At 36.0% G+C, this 23196-nt stretch overlaps 1 protein-coding gene across 2 annotated transcripts in view; it reads right to left on the minus strand.

Moving 5' to 3' along the window:
• Positions 1-5781: 5781 nt before the first annotated feature.
• GXYLT1 (glucoside xylosyltransferase 1) overlaps positions 5782-23196 on the minus strand; it is a 35571-nt gene continuing 18156 nt past the window's right edge. For both annotated transcript variants that reach the window (XM_069802198.1, XM_069802200.1), the window contains 6 exons: positions 20443-20617; positions 19342-19467; positions 18229-18480; positions 9673-9796; positions 9194-9366; positions 5782-7682 (listed from right to left, as the gene is read on the minus strand). In XM_069802198.1, the coding sequence (XP_069658299.1) occupies positions 7521-7682; positions 9194-9366; positions 9673-9796; positions 18229-18480; positions 19342-19467; positions 20443-20617 (1012 nt within the window). In that variant the 3' untranslated portion in view covers positions 5782-7520. The remainder of the gene's footprint in view (positions 7683-9193; positions 9367-9672; positions 9797-18228; positions 18481-19341; positions 19468-20442; positions 20618-23196) is intronic.

The following is a 23196-nucleotide window of genomic DNA, read 5'->3' on the forward strand; positions in this document are numbered from 1 at the left end:
CCAATTCACCTTGGATAACACTAACCATGGCATAAAAGCGTAAAATAAAACATAGCAGTATACTTTAAAGTTAAAAAATAGGAGTACCAGTGACTAGTCAGAAACTGCATGACATCGTACTTCTGAAGTTTCATGATATCCAACAGGCAAAGCGCAATGTCTCCTAGGCACCAGCTGCTCAGTGAGACACAGTAGGTTTGCATTATAAGGCTAAAACATCAGCTTTAATTAAATTTAAATTCCTAGTCTTAAATCAGGAGTTAAAACTGACTATATTGCTTTCATTTTCTTGGAAGCCTAAAAACCCCCATGCCCTAAATACTCATTAATTCAACCACAAAGACTTGCAGTTTAGGATAACTTCTACACCTACTTTTGTATTTCAAAGCAATTCATACGAATATTACAGACTGATTTAATGTGAATTGCTCTAGTAAAATGTGTACACAAATGACTGGCAGAACATTAAGATTCATAAGACGTAGACATAAATGAAAAAAATGAACCTGTTGTACCCAGATTATAATTCTGAGAATGAGGATATGATATTAAATGACCCAAAGGATGAATAGGAGAGAAAGCGACCTCCCAGAGTAGCAGAAAATGCATTAGGCTATTCTAATAAATTGTTCATCTCAGTTGGTTTAATAATTTAACACAAACTAGATAAAATAGAAAGGCCCTTTAGGAATACACAAAAAGCATTTTTAGAAATCAGTGTTCAATGCTAGCAATAAGTGACGAAATGAAAGATAGTGCAATCTAGCAGCACTTCTCCAAGCGGTGAGGAAGCCACAGGTAAGTTCCACGTTCGCACTCCATGACCTCATGCAAGTCTGAAGCACAGAAACGATCACTAGCAAACTTCACAGTCCTTCTCCTTCCCTAGCAAAATTCTGTTTGGTTTCAAGGGGACATTTATTAAAGCAAACTCCCCAATTTTTTCTTTACTCTAAAAAGACAAAGAAATCAATAAATTATCTGTGGAAAATAGCACAGAGGGAAGAAAGGGGAATTTGAGTGAGAATATTAGTTCAACAGGTACCTTGAAAAGCAGTCATAAGTCTTAAAGACTGTAGACTTAAGATTGATTATATTCTTACAGGCTTCTAACGGACTTACTTTGGGAACATACTATGCCTGTATTTTACAAGTTTGGCACTCTTAAAACACCAATAAACTGTATCAAACCTGACGAGTCCTGCTCTTGCAGACCTGTTTTAATAAACAGTGCAAGGAAATGGTCTTGACTTATAATCTATAAGTAAGGCCCATGACCAGTGAAAGCATATCTCTAAATGAAGGTGTTAATGTGTCAGAAGCCATCAAGTTTCTTCTCCTCTACCTTTCACCCAGATGCAGAAAATTGGGGTTTGGTGGTTGGGTTTTTGTTTTTTGGGGTTTTTGGGGTTTTTTTTTTTAAGCTGCTTGTGGAATTCTAAAGACAGCAGGGCAGGAACTAACAAGGCAATAGAAATAACTGCACCTTTTCCCCTCACCTTTCAGCATGACCATTAGAAAAAACCACTAAAACTAGTATCACTAAATAGCAGAAAGGGGACAGTTATTACTGGTTTTGAAGAGTTTAGATAGGGGGATACAGAGGATCTACAGCAATGACTTACAGTTAAAGAGCTGCTGTTCCTTTCCTTGGAGTTCAAAGGAAACAAGGAATTGGTCTTTTAGGAGATACCTGGCTGGCTCTCCACATCAGGGGCTGACATAGGAAGTCAAATGATTTGACTGAACCAAGGATGCTAACCCTTACATCTACCAAATCAGAAACTAGGCTCAAGGATAGAACACTATTTCAAAATTGTTAATTATTTTTCAGAAATCTGTAGTGCTCTAAGCTGTTGTGAAAAATTTGGCATTCCTTGTTATCCCAGTATTTTATCCCTACAGGTCCAGCTGGAAACTAGAACAGGGAAATGAAATCAAAGATGGACATCTGAAAGTGGAAACAGACTAGGTCCCTGGTTTGTGCAACTAAGGTGGCACCCAGATATGGGATGAGTGCTTAAAATCCAGATCTAGGAGAAGTGACAGTCACTGCTTTGATTAAAGGAACCTGCAATCATATCAATCAAATAGATGCTTGGCTGCTGTCTGCCTATCATAAGTGAGGACAGGGATAATATTAATTGATTCAGGGAAGAAACTACCAGATGATCACTCAAGAAACATAATGACTTCCCTAAATGCTCAAAAAATCCTCCTACCCGAACATCATAAAATAGCAATCTGAAGGAAAAAAAAAAAAAAAAATCTCCAACCACCATAGGACTACAGGTCCTCCCTTAATTACAGGTCTCTGCAAAGAGACCTGTAATAATATCTCTCGTAATTTTTATAAGCATCCAAATGAAAGAAGAGCTTAGTGATTAGCTTTTAAAAGCAGTGCAGGGAAAAGGAGGAGGGGAGAGGAAAGAAGCCTTGTAGAAATTTGCTAGCAAATATACAGGAGGATGCACATTTCTAAGTTTAAATGAGGACTCTCTAAAGAACTGAATGCAGCTGTGCATAAAGCAACAGCAGAACTGAAGAGACACAACTGAACTTCAATGCAAGAATTTCTGATTACTTAATATTCCTTCAAGAAACTTAAAATTTTAATAGGCCCACAAAGGCTTAAAAATGCATTGGAGAATCATAAATCTTAAATTTTATGACAACTTTGGAGGACAAGCTGTTCTTACATAGATTCACTAAGTGGTTACAAGAGAGAGATTTTGGGAACTACTTTAGAATGAGATTTTCTCCTCACTTCCTGAAGCAGAAAATTCACTATCACCTCTGCAAATATCTTCTATTTTTAAACCTGAGTAATAGTTTCTAGTAGTCTACTAGGATTACAAAGCAACTGTGAAGCAACCTGCATTTCTGTAGAAAATTATCCTGCGTTATTTAAGATTTAGCAGTTAAATACAGAAAGTAAGTTGTAAGTGTTTCTCTGTAGAGCTAAACCTGGATCAAACAACAGTTGTTTGGGGTTTTTTTTCCTAAGGGAACCTGAAGTGTGTACACTAGTGTCTAATTTTTAAAAATTTGACTGGCTGGGTTCATGCTTTGCCTGCTTGGGCAACCTAAGCAAATAAATTGGCTGTTATTTGTGCAAACCTTTGTAGGAATTTAAGTTATTCTTCTCAAACATATAGATACATTCAGGTGGGCAGAACTGAAGTACCAAAAAAGAAACAGAACAGAAGATATCCAAAGATATTAGAAACATGGGAGAAAAATCCTTAAGGTTCCTTTTGAACAATACAAGTTATGACATCACTTCTGAGTGTTTCTGTGCACAGCTGTGCTCAGACTGACAGCAATGGCCACGTAAGACACATCCAAGAACTGTTCCAAGATCCACAGTGATGAGAAGTACCTTCCCATTACTTCATACGTCTACTGTCTATGCTACAAAAGAATCCACTTTCTGCTAATAAAGAAAAAACCATACCCTCATATTACAGTTCACTGCAACTTATTTTAATATATAAAATTACTGGAGCTGTTCCAAATGTCATCCATTCACAAAGGAGTGAAGTGGGCTGAGAAGCTATGATAATTACGGTCATCACATTAGATACCATAGGAGAGAATGTAAAAATAACAGCTATTCAAAATGGGTAATTTATTTAAAAAGAAAAAAAAATTAAAAAAAAGGAAACACAAACAGCCTACACATTCATGTAAATTATACAGGAGTATTCTACTTAACCAGGTTAAAAAAAAAAAGTATATAGTCAGTAAACGAATGTTGTTAAACCTGCTTGATAGCCAAATTCTTTTTCATTCTCTAGTTTCTGTTTCAGATAAAAAGAACTTAAGACTCCTAAGAAATAGAAATTCTAGATATGTCCATGCATTTGGAGACACCATTATAAATCAGGTAGGAGAAACCAGAAGTCAGGTGTTTTCCTACAGATAAGCTAAAAAAGTGGAAGACTGATTTTACCCCTCAGTTTCACCCCATTTAATCCACCACAAATACCATCACGTCCATAAATGTGAGTAAATAAGCAGAGGTGCTTCATTCCTATTTTCACTCAAGAGAGCCCAATAATGCACACACAGATAATTCACTGCACCTTCAGCTTTGCCTCTTACATCATCTGCTTCTAAACATTTCAAGCAGACCCAGACCCTTCCCTCCTCCCTCCTACCACTACACTGCAGTTATTTCCTCTTCCATGCCATCTAGAGGGGAAGTATAATTTGGGAGGAGGAAAAGAAAAAAGACTGGCTTCTCAGTCATCCTGTTACGGAAAGTGCACAGACAGAAGTGTGGAAACCCTCTGTGGTTGGAGTATATCTAGCATGGAGAGAAACCTGGTACAAATTATCAAAAATGTTGACAGTTCAGTTTTCCAAACAACATTTTGCCAGAAGTTTGTAGCTTGACGAAACTTAGGTCAAAACCAGCAAAAGGCAACTCTGTATTGCTTTAAAATCTGTTTAAAATCAGAATAAGGAAAATGAAAATATTTTTTTATTCTAACCCTCTCTTAACCCTTCTAAATTTAAATCAAAAGCTTACCAAAACCAATCCAACTGGCATTAAAGGTCACCTTCAGTCTAAATTTTGGCAAAACTACAAATAACTGGAAAGACATTTTCATAAGGCTTATACAGCCTTATTAACAGGCAGAAGTACAAGTACCGTACATAAGGATGCTTCAGTCTCATTAAGGGATAGCTGGCCTTTCATACCACCTACAAAGAGAGATAGAATGTCATACAAATGAGATAACACACCTTCAAATAGATCTCTCTACCATGAGACTGTGATCCCTTTGAAGAGAGACAGAATAATGGTACTGTGATATAGACACAAATCAAGCATGATGAAGACAAATTTATCTTAATTGAACCTGAATGTACACTTCCTGATGTTTACATTTTTCTATGAAACTTTATACTTCTATTAGCATTAAATAATTTTATAACAAATAAATCAGTAAAAATGGGATTTCTAAAGTACTACAGTTTGTCAGGTCCTATTTTGTTGGTTACTTGCTATGTCTGCAGTAAAAGCAATGTTTCTAAAACTAGACAGCAATAAAGATTCACAGGCTAGATGTAAGTTTCTACACTTATATGCATATAACCTTACAAATCAGGTATTGAAATGTTTGGGAGTATAACTGGTTTCTATCACACTGCTTGGTTTTCCAGTCTTCTTACTGTCTCCAAATATTTTCTTTGTAAGTCAGATTTGTTTTTAAAGGTAGGTCATCTTCCTAAATTTAAGACATAGGGATTACGGAACTAAAAATTTGTTCAAAACAGACAAATACTCTGGAGAGTTACTTAATGGAAGCTACTAAGCACTTGCTGTTTTTTAAGTTTTCTGAAATGTTCATGAGTGTTACTTGGGAATGGTTAGTTGAGGCAAGCATTTTAAGTTTATATTAATAAAAATTAAACAAAAACTATGGCATAAGGCAGTATATTCTGCTATTTGTAATATGCTAAGTAAACATCTATTGAATTAAGTACAAAGTAATAATTTTTATCCTATCAGAAGCTTCATTATTAACCCTTTTTGTTTGAATCCCCCCCAAAAACTGAAATTTAAGTGGAAAGGTTGCTGCTAATGTTCACATTCCACTTTTTCTCTAAAATGGCTCATTGGGTTTTAAGCAGTATCTTTACATGCATACAACATACTAAAAATAAATTCAAATTGAAAGTTTCTGCAAAGACAAACATAAAGAACAGGCCGAAAGAATTTTTAAATACAAACACACAGTACAGGTAAAAAAAAAAGCTGAACACAAATTGATATAAAAATCAGTATTTATGTAAAAAAATAATGCATTACATATTGTAAAATCAGTCAAAAACAGTATTCACCTTCACACAGATTTCTAGATTTTCAGACTTCAAAAGGTTACATAGCAAGGAAAAGAGACTGTAACTACATGCGAGGCAGACTGCTTCCTAGTTTCCATCCCAGAAATTTACACCCTGAGCCAGCAGGGAGATTAGGAGAAGAATATAAACTCTGCTTACAATGGAGTGTGCTTTTGTACTGCTAAAGCATTTGTCCAGCTCACATGGATCTGGGAGTCAGAACCAGCCTGCCTTTGACAAGGAAACAGCCACAAAAATTAAGCTTCTAAATGGGGTTGGGATGAAGGTGCAAGTCAGTGAGTGGATGGATCCTCCGTGTTCAACACACAGGAACTTTTCTGGAATCCAAAACCTCACTTTATGAAGACTTCATCTCAGTTAGACAGGTTATCCAAGTTCAAATATACTTTACAAATACATTTCATACCATGCAAGTTTAAATAATATTTTACTGTAACACTAGAACTCAGCCTTTTTCTTCATGTTTTTCTCTGAAAAAAAGTTTGTATTACATAAACAGAGCTTGCCTTTTTTTCACTAAAATAACGGAAGAAGGCCTAATCCTTACCTGTTGTAAATCACTATCACCCTCTTGACAGTCATGCATTCACGTAGTTGAGGGTCTGCCCCAAAACTATTTTAAAGCCATGTTATTAAAAAAATACGGTAACAAGATATATTCTCTAAGAAATCCATCTAATATACAGTCTGATGAAGCATCAGAACTCTTATTACAGCTCTTTACTTTTAGGTACTAAATACTCTATAATAATCATCAGATAATAATTCTTAGTAAGGAAATACAACGGCAACAACTTTCCACTGTTTTTTTTTTTTCCTACTTCCAAAATGCCCTATAAAGCTGCAAAACCATGTAATTTTTTAAAAGTATTGTAAGATGTAACTTCAAACCAAATTTTTGCTAAAAAAAACCCCTCAACTCTGCGCTGTCTTTTGGCCATGATGGCTCAACGACATTGAAACAAATGCTGTATATTGAAAAGTCTCCATATCTACCAGAGAAAACTAGTATGACATACTAGTTACTAATTTCTCAGAAAATCATATTTATAGCGTGCAGTTAACATCCAAGATAAGCAAAACAAGATTGTCAAAACAGTACTTCAACATGTAAGAGATGAACATATAAAGGCACATACAGATTGTCAAAGATTATATCACTTCTCTTTGAAAACAGAGTATTTTCTGCACTTGTAAACAACTTTGTTTACATAAAGGCTCACACCTTTAAAGTGAGGTTAGTGCCGCTGACTCAGTAATTGCTACATTCACAGTTTAACAGAACTTTAGACAATATATGAGGTACACTCCCAAATAGAGCCATCTTCATTTCTTCCTTGTTCATTTGATCATTGGATAACCGAATTATGCAGACTAAAACTACTGGCCATAGAAGCCAGTAACACCCAAATCACCAGATTCAAGACAAACATTAGCAGTGATTAAACTTCAAAAGAGCAAAAAGTCACCTTTGCAGAAAAAAGTTCCTGTTCTTCATTACATTAATATTTTCTTCATTTTTATGTATGCTAGTAAACTTTTATCTGGGCACATGAAGAGTCGATTCAAGCCACATTAGAATTTTTGCACCTTTTGATCAGTATGTTAATTCAGTCTCTTGATTTAACAGCTTGGAGTAAAAATCACCTTCCCTTTGATCTTCTGGCATACAAGTCTCTTACGCTTTTTGTGAGCTGCTTTGTGAACACTTTGTATACTCTTCCACAGTATGTATGCATGGTTTTCCTTAATTCCAGTTCTAGGGGCTGCAACAGGGAATGAACCAGATCATCTCCAAATGAATACTGTAAAGAGGTTAAGAAAGAAGATTTAAGGTCAATACGGAGGAGTGTCATTATTCAGAATTATTAAATAGTTTTATAACAATGTGTTTGAACATCATATTTGCTTTCCATAGGTTTGTTAAACATTTTTAAGAACTCAGAGCTTCTGAATACGATATCTGAAAAACATCTCTACATTACAGAAATATTTTCTAATACTTTCAATAAACCTAACAAGCGAGATTTTTTTTTTTTTTAAATGTAAGCAAATTAACATATCCAGACAGGCAAGGAGGAAATTTAAAATTACCTTATTAAATTAAAATTTACAGATCTAAAATGATTTCTGTTTGTTTGTTGAACAGTAACTTTCTTGAAAGACATATAACTTTTAAGGAATACAATTCTCATCAAATTATAATGAAACAACAGTATGAAAAGTGGTACTACTGAAGTTTCATTAAACTGAATGATGGTCAAACATACTATGTTTAACATGGACTTGAAATAAAGAAGTCATTAATTCAACAGTGCAATACTTTTTATAAACAAATGATAAGCTCAAACAGCATTTCAAAGTAACATAATTTTGTTGATCTTATTACCACTGAATCAGTGGTGGTTTACATACTTTCTCTGACATATTCATAAACCAAATGGGTTCATAAATAAAAAGAAATAATTTTTTCTTCTGTTTTTGACAATGCTCAAAAGAAACAAAGACATCGTATTTTTATGGAAACACATTCACTTTCCCTGCAATGTATTCTCAGACCCCCAAAAGTACTTTTCTTCATTTTTATATCCATATGACCATATGTAATAAAGCACCATTAAAATATACTATTGATTTTTGAAGGTTATACACACACAATAGCCTGCTACATTAAAATGTGCATCAGTGCTAAATTTTACAGCTCTTCAGTGAGTATACTGATGTAGTGATAAATAGTTTATTAGATGACTTATTTGCAGCATGAAAAGAATTCACTGTGCTTGGTATTTAAAGGAACAGCAACATATTAATACACTGAGTCTCTAGAAAAGGTCAAAACACAGTATAAAAAAATATTTTCTACAAACCAAATCTAGCTACAATTAAACGTTGAAATGTTGCAGTAAATGCACACAAACTTTGTGAAGAAGGGGGTTTTTCTGCATTTTAGAATCTGCAGAAAAATGAAGCTTCTGGTGATCACCAAATGCTCATACAGTTTATGAGATGTATTTATTAAATGAATGGGAATAAAGCCTTTTAAATAGACACTGACAACTAGAGGCAATGTTTTAGAATCCCAACCTAGACATAATCTACACTATGTTTCAAAAGATGCTCATCACAAAAGGAATACACTAGAATTCTAGCCAAGCAGTAAATGAAAAATTGGTGAAACACTTAGCATCACTTAAAAGAGAAAAAAATTACTTTGTTGCAATCAAGGTGAGTATCGACAAAACCTATATGCAGCACTGTAGATAAAAAATACATCAAAAAAATAACTTTGTCCAAGTACAATGCTGGAAACACTTACATTTTTTATTGCTTCATAGACAGCCCTAAAAGTCGGTTGTTTATCATCATGGTAAACACCTCTGTTTCCATGAAGAATAAATATACCTTCTTCTTCAGCTTCCTTACAATTGCTTCCATAGATGCAGTGGTCAGGCCGATAATTCCATTGGCAAGGAAAGACATAAAGACTTTCTGTGCAGAAAAATGAGAACTTTGGATTAAGTATCAAAATCTTTTCAGGAAATACACTAACCTCTTTTTTTCTTAAGGCTGCTTCGTAAATTTCTGTACAGTTGTTTTGAAACCTAACAGCTAATTATACTCAAGCAAGCTCCAATGCTGTCTCTCAAAGTAAACACTTTCAGAAAACAAAAGAAGTGAAAAGTCCCTTGAATACTTTCACTGAAAAGTCTGCTAAAAGAGTATTTTCCTGGATTTTTGAACATCATGGAAAAGATCAACTTTGTCGTACTAGACTTAGAATCAATGTGGATTTACCTGGATTGTGAAAAAACATGATGTTCAATAGATCCTGATCACCCCATGTTATGTTCAACTTGTACTTCTTCAGCAGTGGCATAAGAATTTCTCCCCACTGTAATCGGACTGGTGTCATATCATTCTATTAAACAAAACAAAGCAAAATAACACACATTCAGAACAATTATACCTATAAAGAAGGAAATGCCCTACAGAATCGCAGTAATTTGCTTTTCAGAGTTACAAATCTCAAATGTATGGATGATTTCTTCCTTTTAAACAAATGAGCATATCTAAGGAAAATAGTTATGGACATTTCCAATATGCTTTATTTATCAATTATTATCTCATAAGGAAAATCATATGCATCTCCTACTTCTATTTAACTGCCATGTTAAATTTTTGTCTTCAAGATTTCCCCCAAACATCTTAAACCAAGAGTTTTAAGAAATAGCAAAGGGGTTTTTTTTGTAGCAGTAGCATCTAACACAAAAAGTGCATTTAAGTGATGTGAGCAAGTAGATGGGCACTATTTAAATATCCACACTATGCAATTTCTCTGTCTTTCTCACAGAGCGATAATATACACAGGTTTTAACATTAACTTCAAAAGTTCAAAACAGCTCAATATAAAATTAATTATTAAATAGTTCCAAACACATACAGCTAAAAAGTATTGGCTACAAAGCAGTGTACAAAAATACAGAAATCCTTCAAAGGTTTTTCAAAAGAATTTTCATTGAGTTTAACTAATTTTTTTAGTTACTGAACTTGAACTTCCACAGCAAAGGTACAACTTTTCACTAGCAAAAGGCAGTAAGACACTAAACCAACAGCTGTTACTTAATTCCCAAATTCTTGATTTTGTAAAATCAAAGGAAAGGAAATTCTTCTAAGGTTTTGGCTGAGGAGGTGCTACTTGCAGTAAGCTGACCTATGCTGAACTCCACGTTATCAAAGGGGTTACCATCTGCAACATTAACGGGTTACATATTCTAAAGCTAATTTCTTTTCTCTACATCTTATTTAAGCTCAACTACAACAGAAAAGGAACAAGGCTGCTCACTCTCTACCCTCTACTTCAGTTAGGAGAGTGAGGATGGAATAACAGTAAATCCCAAAGAGAGAAAATTCCTGAACAAGTACAACCAAGTTGGAAAAAAAAAAAAAAAATTAGAACTCCAGTACGGTTTGGGATCTGTATACAGGAATACCATATTAAGAAACAGAAAAGATTACCAGGAGCAAAATACTCAGTTTTAGAATTACAGTATCAAGACTTTCTTCTCCAAGCTTTCCACTGACAAGCTAGAAAGTGCAAAAATTAGCAATTCAGTTTTTAGTCTTTCCTCAAATCATTTCAGCCCTCAAATATGAAGGGCTTTCAGAACTGAAGACTAAAAAAAGAAATACTATCAGATTTCAGACAAGAATTAATACAAAAAAGATCTATAGCTTATATTATCCAAGAAGCCAAATGGAATATTACAGTCCCTCCCGTCCTAAAAAATTTATGACTATGATTGCTTGCAAGTATTTGATGAGAGCAGGCATAAGAAATGCACAAGAGAATTCTTCTCTAACAAGAATTATCATTAGGCTCAGTGCAATGTGATTAAACAAAAGAAAACACGGGCTTAACACCAAGCTAAAACCTTCCAAAAAGCAAATAAACTGGACTGAATCACAGTGGGTAAAGATTACTCCCTCACCTGAACTTTGCCATCCGTAGAATATTGACCTAAGGTTTAAATCTAGGCTCAATGCTAAGAATTGAAAATGGAATTAAATTAGCTCAGTGATACCAGGATAATAATAAGAGAATATAGAGTAGTAAATACATTTTAGAGCAACCCATAGATATATTACTTCAAATTGTTGAAGTCGTTATTTCATATACTTTTCATTTAACTTGTATAGTTTTAATAGCAGTGAAATCCAGAGTATATCGCAAGAAGATGCAGAGCAGGTAACAGCACACATCACACTGCCAGATGTCTAGAAGCAATACTACTTGACAAATAGCGCTATCAGATTTAAGAATTGGAAACTGTAATATTTCAATAACTTTTGCATAAATAGAAAAGAGATATATATTATTTTATTAACACTGGTGTATAATGAAACCAGTGTAAGAATCACAAACGAGGAGAAACTATTTGAATAGTTATACAACCTCCTCCTTTAAAATTCTACTATAACTTGTAGTGAGGTCAAACAGTGTGAGAAGTAGAATGACAAGTTCAATCCAAATTGATGATAGAATTGCTTTTCAAAAGTTACTCAAGTAAATATGAGAAAAATAACTCTATGGTAACTTAAGAATTTCCAGAATATAAACCTCCTCTCCAATATTCAACAAGTTGCAAAGAAGGTTAAAGAGGTTTATGAACCCTCAAAATTCTAGGGTTTTTTGAGTGGAAGAAATCGTGTAAGAACAACATATAGATAAGGACATTAAGATATTCTCCTATATCTATTTTTGGTTTAGATGCTGTGTTTTAATTAGTTTGGTCATTACTGATTTCTGTCCCAGAAGACTTCTGCCTGGCCAAGGCTGAAGTCAGACTTACAAGAGCCATCACATTTAGCCTGTAGCAACCTAGTATTACCTTTCTCTTAATTCTAGTAAGAAAATACAAAGTTGAGGAAAAATACTCATATCACACAGCAATATCTAAACAAACTGCAGCTGTGTTCTACAAACAGTAGGCCGATTTAAATTTCTTTAATGACAAATGAGAGCAAGCCCTCTCCCTTCTGGTTGCATGACTATCCTGTTCTTGCATTAACAGTGTAGTCCTAACGCTTCCTAGATGTTTTTGTGAGCTGATTTACTTCACTAACCCAGCAGAAGGATTTCTTTTTTCTACTGTTACCAAACTTAATTGAATCATAGAAAGGACCAACAAACACCAGAAGCTAGGACAAAGTAAATAAGAAAAGCAGGCAGGGGAAAGCAGCTGCTAAGAGATGGGAACCTTCCTTTTAGAAGCAATTAGCTTTTGCACAGGCTCACCATATTTCTTGGAACTATACAGCAATACTGAATGGTAAAAAAAAAAAAAGTGTATAATAGATTAGGTCATAGAAACTCTCTGAACTTTCATCTTTTTTTGTCTAAAGCATACCCATGAAACCTCTCCTTTGCACATACTATCTGGAGTTATTTTGTTTGGGGCTTGTTTGATTTTCTAAGACCTCATTCCTTTCCATGACTGCCTGTGTCTCAGGCATCACAACAACTAAATTCCTTAATAAATTTGATAAAAGTCATTGTTCTCTATTCGCTGGCCTAGGACTTTTTGTTAAAACACTGTATCTGTGGTATTTGCTATGTCTCTTCCAGTTTAAAGTTATCTACATCTGTGTGTATACAAATATAAAAAAAGTCACCTACTATTACCTCTTCCACCTCCTAAATACTCTTGCATGTTTTACATTTCCATTTTCTAACTGCTGCTTAGCAAAGACAACAGGCAGGCACTAACCATCAGAAGCTTCATTACCAATTCTAGTCTTACGTCCAGTTACGCACTGTTTAATGATCACACTATGTTCAATAACATACATGTTCATGCGTATGTATCTGTACATACGTATACACATGTGTGCATATATATGTATATATACAGTGCATATATTTATACTGTATATATACACAGAGTCTCAAAACACTGAAGACAAATAAGATAGTTAGGACCAGGAGTGACAACTTCCATCAGGCACCACAGATAGCCAAGCAGGTAGGGTGCTTGTCTGAAACGAATAGACCTGAGAGTCTTGAGAAGATTGAGGCTTGAATCATTAAGCGGATAAAAGACGACTTAACCTTGGAATAACACAGGAACTACAGGTTTTCTGTTACCCGGGTGAGCACTATAACTATTGGCTAAAGTCTCCCGTTCTCCTTTTTATTTATTAATCTTCTGGTTCCTCCTGACTCTTACAAATCAATGTGACAACAGAAGAAAGATGCTTGAAGGCCTCAGGCAGCTCAGCCTGTAATTTCAGGCTGAAGAAACTACAACAGACAAAGAACCCTGTCCTGGTTTCAGCTGGGATAGAGTTAACTGTCTTCCTAGTAGCTGGTACAGCGCTATGTTTTGAGTTCAGTATGTGAAGAATGTTGATAACACTGATGTTTTCAGTTGTTGCTCAGTAGTGTTTAGACTATAGTCAAGGATTTTTCAGCTTCTCATGCCCAGCCAGGGCACCTGACCCAAACTGGCCAACAGTGTATTCCATACCATGGGACGTCCCATCTAGTTTAGGAACTGGGAAGTGGGGGGGGGGGGGGGAAATCGCTGCTCAGGGACTGGCTGGGTGTCGGTCGGCGGGTGGTGAGCAATTGCCCTGCGCATCATTTGTACATTCCAATCCTTTTATTACTACTGTTGTCATTTTATTAGTGTTATCATTATCATTATTAGTTTCTTCTTTTCTGTTCTATTAAACCGTTCTTATCTCAACCCACGAGTTTTACTTCTTCTCCCGATTTTCTCCCCCATCCCACTGGGCGGGGAGGGAAGTGAGTGAGCGGCTGCGTGGTGCTTAGTTGCTGGCTGGGGTTAAACCATGACAAACCCACAGGTTCAAATCCATTGTATTGGAGGAATATCCTGATCCAAAACTTCCACTGTTTAGACAAGTGCTCTAGCCACTAGACAGTCATACAAAAAGGTCTACAGGCAGCTTTTTAAAGGTACAAAAATTTCCAGAACTTTTACACTCCCTGAGGAATTTGTTGAATCTCCTGAATGAATATAAACAAATTCAGACCTTCCTATAAGACAATCAAGCATTTTCTAGTTCTACTGTATTTGACTGAAAGAGTTAATGGGACACGACATGGGACAGTATCTGTAAAGGTCCAAAGGCATCTGCAGTGTTGCTGGCAAGGGGTATTATGATAGTCCCTACCCCTGAATTTGGTTTACCTCTCTTCTAAAGGCTTGAGACTAGTAGCTCCTTTACTATCAGTCACAAGGGAAGCCATACACTCTCAGGCCTACTGTGTATAGTCTCAACTACACTAAACCCTTTTCAAAGTTTTACTGTGAGGCTTGAAATTTTTCATATCAACCAATCCTCCTTTTAAGACTTTCAAAGAACCTGAAGATGAAAACAAAGTCTCTGCAAGTCTCCACAAACAGCAGAGTTTTTGTAATAAAGCTCGTGCATCTTAGGGCCCTGTGATGCTCCACAAGCTTGTGGGACCACACACTAGGTACTAGGGGAGCATAAACTAAATGGTTCCCCTGCTGAGTGCTCTCTAAGCCAAGATCTCAATAATCAATATTGTATAACAGAAACTCATTTCCTGCTTAGTCATTACCCAGGCTGCACTATTTAGCTATGATACGAGAGGAGAACAATCAAGGACTAAGTTTCAGGTAACCTAGTAGCTCTCTGATTAAACATACTCAAACTGTTCTGACTGGGCTGAGCATGCTACCACAAGCCTGATACTACAGGACACTTCTCCAGTGTGCCCAACAGGTGGAAGGACTAACTCAGCAGCATGGGTTAGAAATCATGAGGTAGTCTCCTTCAGAAACAATTCTGAGCCTTCCAATACCAAAAAGTCTCCACTGGTAAGTATGCTGGTCACTGGCAATAAGGTCTAACACAGAGTCTTAGCAAGCCAGTCACACTGGAGAAAGTATCTATCTCTACAAATTCAAAGCTTGAACAAGTAACAAACATTACACTTGCCAGAAACATACAAAGACAGAGGCAAAACACATGGATGCTCAGCTAGATGCTCAGCATTTGTTACACAAGGCCCTAAAAGATACTGGGGCAAGGTTTTAAATCAAGAAGGGTATCCAAAGAGGGCATTTCAAAATGCTTCAGCTGAAGCAGAAAATCCATATATGTCAAAACACCACACATCCAAACATCGTATCGGTGTATCTTGCTCAAAGATAATCAGACTAAGACTCCAGGAAAGACATACAGGATGATGAAAGCAGGGGGGGAAAAAAGGTATAGGAATAGAAGGAAAAAGATTAAATTCATGCAAGAAATAAGTTCTCAGCAACCATGTTAAAAGCTGCACACGCACAAAAAAACCCCAAACCCAAAACAAAACAAAGAAACCAAACAACTGCCCAAAACCCCAGGTATACAGAACACACCACCTTTTTTATTTCTTTTCTACTTCTTACTATCAAGCAAGAGTGAAATTGTATTTATGTGTACCACTAGTCTCAAATGTTTGAGGAATAGCCACAGTGCGCACACAAGCATTTCTGGACAAATATGAAATTCAGAAGACGTGCGAAAGCAAGGTTCAGAAGCATATATGCATCAGACACTGAAGGGAAAGTCTAAGCCTGGGAAGGGTGCCAAAGAATCACAACTAATGATTAAGGGCAGAAAATGCGGTATTTCTAACATTTAAAACAATTTAAGTGGAGCAGGGAATGGGTTAATTGCCCCCCCCCCCTTTTTTTTTTTTTTAACTCAAGCCATCAAAAAGTCTTTGAATGATGTGCTTTGCTATTGGGAAGCTTTGCTCTGTTTCTGCCTCCCTTTCTCAAGTGCCCTTTCATAAATCTGAGTATTCAGTATATTTGCACAGCACTGGGTAGCTCATTCCAACCTCAGTTCCCTTCCCTTAACTGTATGAATGCTAAGCCGGCAACTCATCAAGCAGACTTGCTTAGTAAAGTATGTACTGAACAATTTAAGAAAGAGCATTAAGATGAATGTTTTCAGGACAATTCAAGACTTTTTTTGTTGTTGTTCTGATTCCCCGTATCGGTTGTGACACACAATCTTCCTTACTACAGAACTAAGTTCAGTGGCCCGCTTAGCCAGAAACTGTACATCAAGTTAGGTATGCTGAAGTTTGCCAGCAGGATCACGAGAAAAGCATACGGATTTGTGCCCTGCCTTACAGCTGAGGTCTTATAAATCACAGACATTCACCCTCCATAATAAAGAGCAATTATAAAAAAACACTTCCTCCAAGGTTGGTTTTGGTTTAGCAATCTGACATGTTTCATTGCATAATAAATATGCAACACGGCAACAACAGGACTATGTTGCAAGTATTTTCAGGACCTGGAAAATACTCCAGCCCTCTAGTAGCAAGGGAAAGCTGCAATATTCCATTTTGAATTTCAAAATATTAATGAATGATTTTGCCTACTTAAATCTGTACATATAGACTTAAATTCTAAGAAACCACCAATTTTAGGTGTTAAGGAGAAAGGACTTTATATTGTCCTTTAGAAAACTGCAGTTAATTTGAAAGACAATTTTAGTATCCTACATAATCTGTATACTTTTGAAAATTTTAACTCCGATTTTAGTAAAAATGCATAAAGTTTCCAAGAAATTGATAACCAAAGTTGTACTGAGAAGCCCAGCCAGAATTCTGGCACAGTATGAATGAAAGACCAACCTTATCTCAGAGTTTACCACACTAAAAATAATCCGCTACACAGAAATGCATTGTCAGAGGTTAAGATACATGCAGTTTTCAGTCCCATATTTTTATTGTTATACTTTTCAATATTTTCATTTCTCCAGATGCTATAATCAGGAAAACAAACAAATAAAGTAGACAATGCAAGATTCCACTGATGATATATACAGAGAAGTTTTCTTCTTGGGGAAACTACAGCTATATACTATAGCTGCTATAACCTATAACTTTCTACTTTAAGTACAACCAAGATAACCCATTCTCCATTTTTCTTCAATTCTCTGTATTTCCATAACAAAAAATACATAGCAAGAATGTTAAGATAAAAGCTAAATCTTTCTTAAATTGCAAATGAGGGAGAAGTAGCAATGTCTACTGCAAGTTTATATTGCCCCTCTTATGGGTGCACCTTCCAATAGCTTTTACTGCAGGATTGCTTTTCCCTAATCAAACGTCTCTTAAACAGAGAAGTACTTTTTCCCCTAGCATAATCATGTAGCACTGCTTTTGTACTTGTGTTTCAAGTATGTAAGAAAAAGCTTCCCATCTGTGAAGCAATGACCATTTCTGCTGCTGCACGCACTGCTTTAGTAAGTACTTTCATGATGAACTTACTTCTCTACAAAAACTATGACTTCAAAGTAAATCAAAAGATACTTAAGGTGATAATCACCTGATTACAATGTAAAAGATCAAAATTTGGAAATCCTAGAGTTTAAATAACTTACTAAATGTTTTAGCACCACCTCCTGGTCGTACTACCACACACATTTTTAAAGTTAGGTTACAGTATACATTAACTGTTTTCTAGGATCTCTACAGTGAAGAAAAAATACCAAAATATATACTGACAAATGTAACCTACAGCAGACTGTATCAAGTCACAGGATCTCTCAGAACTAAGAAAAATTAAAACAATCAAGCACACTTGAAATTCAGGAATTCCAAGTCTTACAGTGAATGACATCTAAAAAACACAAGTTAGATACCATTTTAAACACAGTGTATTTTGAGAGCATTATTCCATTTACAAGAAAAATATTTTGAAAAATACTGTCCCACATGAATCTGAAACAGAATTAGAATTAAAAGATGCAATACCACAGAAAATGCAATAAAGGCAACAGACATACCTTGAAATACTTTCTTCTGATACGTGTCATATTCATTAACATGACTCCAGAATTTATTCCAGTTACTCCATAATAGGGATGTCTAGCAAAGCGATTATACCACCCGATACGAGGCTCTTCATGTTCTGGTGCCATTGCAGCAATTTGTGTGGAGTTGAACTTTCCCAGAAAAGACCAAATATCATCAACAGGTCTCAAAAACAGGATGTCAGTATCAACATACAGTAGCGAATCCACATTTTTGAGGATTAACTGTGAGAGAAAGAAATTTAAAACCAAACTTTTAAGTTTTATTGAGCTTCTCTTCATAAAACAGAAGTTGCTGCCATTATACAATAAAGTTTAATACATTTTTGTTATATGCAAATAAATTCACTTTAGACTGACAGTTTGCAGTCAATAAATTTGTCATCATTTCCTCTCCTCTCATTTTGGAGAATTTTTGTAGAGTGAAACAGAAGTTTTATATAGAATAGTAATGCAAAGGCACTAGTCTACATTTTACATCCCGGGGCTCCTCAGGAGTAGGTTGCAGGACAGGTGAAACATTACCATAACAGGAGCTCCTATTTATCTCTTGTTCTCTTGCTTTCCTATGCATCTAATCAAACAAGGGAGAGGTGCAAGGGAACCCCAGAAAAGACAGTATTTGGGAGATAGCTGCCACTGCTAGAATTCACATAGCCTGAAGTATGATTTCTGAAGTGTCTTGGATGACCAAAGAAAAGGCTGCACAAAACACTCTGGCAACAATAGCCCATTTATTGTTTCATTTTCTCTAACACTTCTCAGACCCCCACATGCAGGAAACTTTCCAACTAAATGAGGAGATGAGGAGTGATAACTCCTTCTTAACCTCTGAGAGGATGACATGACTTGCACCTCTCACTGAGGATACTGTGCCATAATGCAGCAAGTAAGAAAAGGACTTTTATTCATAGTGTATTAGTGCCACAGAAGAAGGTTCAATTCAGAGGGTTTTTTAGGATGTCATAAAAGTAACTTTTAGGACTAGTAGTACTTAATTTAAAACTAAGTAGAAATTAGACTAACAAGGAAAGCTTGATGCTTCATAAACAGACTTCTTTATTGTCCTATTACAGAATAACTTACTGGCAAGAATAGCCTTTGTGAAGCACAGGGTTTAAACAATTTCTTCCATTCTGCTGCACTCTCAGTTGGAAATGTTATTGGATATAATGTGTAATTAACTTTTCCTTCATAAGGGAAGTCATCAAGCTATGTGAAAAGAGATCACAAAAATTACTTCAGTTCAATTCTATTACAAAAAAGACATCAATCCCCCATTCAGATTGATAATTGAACACAACTGCAACACCTCTTTCATAACAGAAATGCTTCCTGAACTACAAGAATCTGTCAACTAGTCAAAATATTTGAACAAAAAGTGGCACCTGCAGGCCACTATGAAGAAAACACATCATATACAGAAGTAAGAGCAAGTAAAATAAATTAGTATTTCCAAAAAGTAAATACATCAAATAAAAATTTTTCCCCTCTTAACTAGTTTTCACAGGAGAAACGCCAATGAAGTCTTCTCAATTTAAAATAACCTAACCCAATTTTTGCCACAGTTACTGTTCACATGACATTAGCATATACATATATTAGTATGTATAACATACTAATGTCATAGTGTGACATTTTAAGCACAAAAATAGTACAATCCTCCACAGCTATTTACTAGTCAGCTTCTAATACTGCTACTCCAGTCATAATGTTCTATTAATTAACTGGAATTTACTAAAATTAGACATAACCATATCTACCATTTTCAAAGACTGATGTTTCACTTTGTTTAGACAATATAAGGCTGACTCATACTGTAAGCACAGGGACAAAATAGGACAGACCTCTCTTTCTCTTGTAAAACCAACTTTAAATAAGCTCGCACAAGATAACTGCTTTGTGTTCAGAACATCAGGTTTGTATTTAACAGATTCAAGATGACAAATCAGGAAGTTCTGGTCTGTCTCTATGAAAAGCTTTGATATCAGCAACTGGCATTTTTCTGCACGAAAAAAATTCAAAAATCCCCATCCAACATTACGAAAGTCTTGTCTATTACCTTATTTTTAAACCCCCGCATTTCTGCCACTATGTCGAACAACTACTACCCAAAAAGCAGAGAAATTGCTATATATTACTCAAATTGTACTACAAATTGATTAAATAAGTTATGTGGGTACTTACTATGTCTTTGAAATTCTCATGCAATTGGTCCTCAGCAAAAATATGAAACTGGAGAGGTTTGATGCTGAAAATAATGGCTGATCTCAACATAGTAACAGTCTCCTCCAGTCTTTCACCACAGGCAACCACTGCTAGATGCATTTTCTCAGAAGGATGTGTTTTCATATAATCATATCTGATACAAAAATATTTTTTCATTTGACATTATTTCTATCACAGGCTTAAAGAAAAGCTCTATTATTTACTGCAGCATGTAATTTAACAAAATATCCTTTATCATTTTTAAACCAGCAAAGGATGACTCAAACAGAACATACAAACTACAGCATTACACCTTGTATGTAGGCTTGTGTTTAACCTGAACTATTCTCATATTCACTCCCACCACCCCAGCCTATGAGGGAAATACAAGGTATGGAAGAGCTATATGGAAACTAAACAAACAAACATTTATTTTCTTAGTAATCTTACTACCTGCTACTAGCAATGAATTACATCAAAATAACTATGTTAAAAGAACGATCACATGAAGTTACATTGAAATGTGAAAGGCTAACAGCACATTAAGTCTATGCACAAGTTCATTTTCTCCTCTTTCCCTGGACTCAGTACGGAGATAGGTAAACATGATAAATATAGCAGAGTTAAACTCAACAACAAAAGTGAGATAACCCCTACTTTTAAGAAGTTCAGTTAAGAACATTTTTGAGCGATCTAGGCATTTTATCCGTTTTCTGCTCCAGTAAGTCCTTTTGTCAAATCCATGGTTCAGGGCTTCTCCCAAGCACTGGCAAAACGCAAAAGCTTTCTCCTCAACTTCCATCCTTCAGGAGTACAACTTCAGTTGGAAGGGGCTGAAACTAACAGCTCAAATGGCCCTGTGGGATGTCCTGGTGCTCCCAGTGGTTCTGGAAAATCCCTCGGGTACACTGACCGCATGCACTGCCCATGTCCTTGGGGCTAAACCAGTGCAAGGTGTGGGGATTGGAAAGTCCTTTCTTCCTGAAGACAGCTGTCCAACAGTTATGCTGAGAAGTGCCTGGTATGCATTATACAGGTGTCCTGGTTTTGGCTGGGATTGAGTTAATTTTCTTTCTAGTAGCTGGTATAGTGTTATGTTTTGGATTTAGCATGAGAAGAATGTTGAAACACACTGATGTTTTCAGTTGCCGCTAAGCAGCATTTTGACTAAGTCAAGGACTTCTCAGCTTCTCCTGCCCAGCCAGCGAGAAGGCTGGAGGGGCACAAGATGTTGGGAGGGGACACAGCCAGGGCAGCTGACCCAAACTGGCCAAAGGGGTATTCCAGACCATGTGATGTCATGCCCAGTATATAAACTGGGGGGAGTTGGCCTGGGGGCATCGCTGCTCGGGAACTGACTGGGCATTGGTCAGCGAGTGGTTAACCATTGCATTGTGCATCACTTGTGTATTCCAATTCTTTTATTATTATTATTGTCATTTTATTATTGTTACTGTCATTATTATTTTCTTCCTTTCTCTCCTATTAAACTGTTCTCACCTCAATCCACAAGTTTTACTTTTTTTTCCCCCCTATTCTCTCCCCCATCCCACTGGGTGGAGGTGAAGAGAGCAAGCGGCTGCGTCTGGGGTTGCTGTCTGGGGTTAAACCATGATAACAGGGTACATTTAAAAGTTATTTCATTATTTTAATAAAATAGGCTAAAATTATCATCGGGTAAATACCATTAGCTTGGTGGCAAACATAGTGGACATGCTAAACCTGAAACCATGTTCTGTTGGATTTCATACATTTAATCAAAAAAGCTTTCAAGGGTTTTAAACATAGGTCAACTCAAAGCCAATCTTCAAACCAATACTCTGCACTTCAGCTATTCGCATGGACTATGGGAGAAGGGGGCTAATAGAACTAAGAGTATCTGAAGGTTTAAATTACAAGATTAATTCCAAGTTATTCAGACAAAAAAAATTCTTAAGTTAGAAAACACTCTCCCAAACTAGTAACAGTAGAGAAATGCTTGGCAAACATACTACCCATTCTTAGAAACTTGCCAAAGGGAGAAACACTTCAAAACAGAATTAACAGATGTGATTCTTAGCACATAACCTCCACCCAATTTATGTAACTAAAACATTTAGATGCATACAAGTTTTCTTTTAAATTGACAAAAGATACTACGCAAATATGCCTTTTTTTCTTTAAGGCATGGAAGAGCAACACACATTATTTTGAGTTCCATGAGGCAAAATATAAGCAAAGATATCACTGTAAACTGCTGAAGTTTAATGCCATAAATAATGGCTGCATTTAAAAAACATTCTGAGTTTTGGAAGAGGTTAATGCCTTGGAACTAAAAAACTCCAGCATCCCAGGGATTTAAGATCAATAAAATTTTAATTAGAACATGCAGTCAGTCTTAAGTCGAGGTTTGGGGCATTATTAAAAATCACATAGATGAAAGACCTCATAGGTAGGATTCAGATCCAAAATAGGACATCTAAATGAAGATGCTGACATACAGATCGTGTCCAAAGTCTCATTAAAGCCAATGGAGATCTAGTGAGCAGGATATGGAGAACAGACAGCAATTTATCTTATTTCAAAGTAAATACAAAGGGCTTGATTCAACTTTTTAACATAGGTATAGTGACATTTAATAAGCGCTAGAACATCGCACCTGACCTCCAGGTACCAGTCCAAAAGGACTGGGTGTCTCAAAGATCATGTTGTATCTACTAGTCCTAAGGAGACATCTAGGGTACCCAAGTGCTT

Source organism: Haliaeetus albicilla, chromosome 14 (assembly GCF_947461875.1).
Source record: "Haliaeetus albicilla chromosome 14, bHalAlb1.1, whole genome shotgun sequence".
NCBI lineage: Eukaryota > Metazoa > Chordata > Aves > Accipitriformes > Accipitridae > Haliaeetus > Haliaeetus albicilla.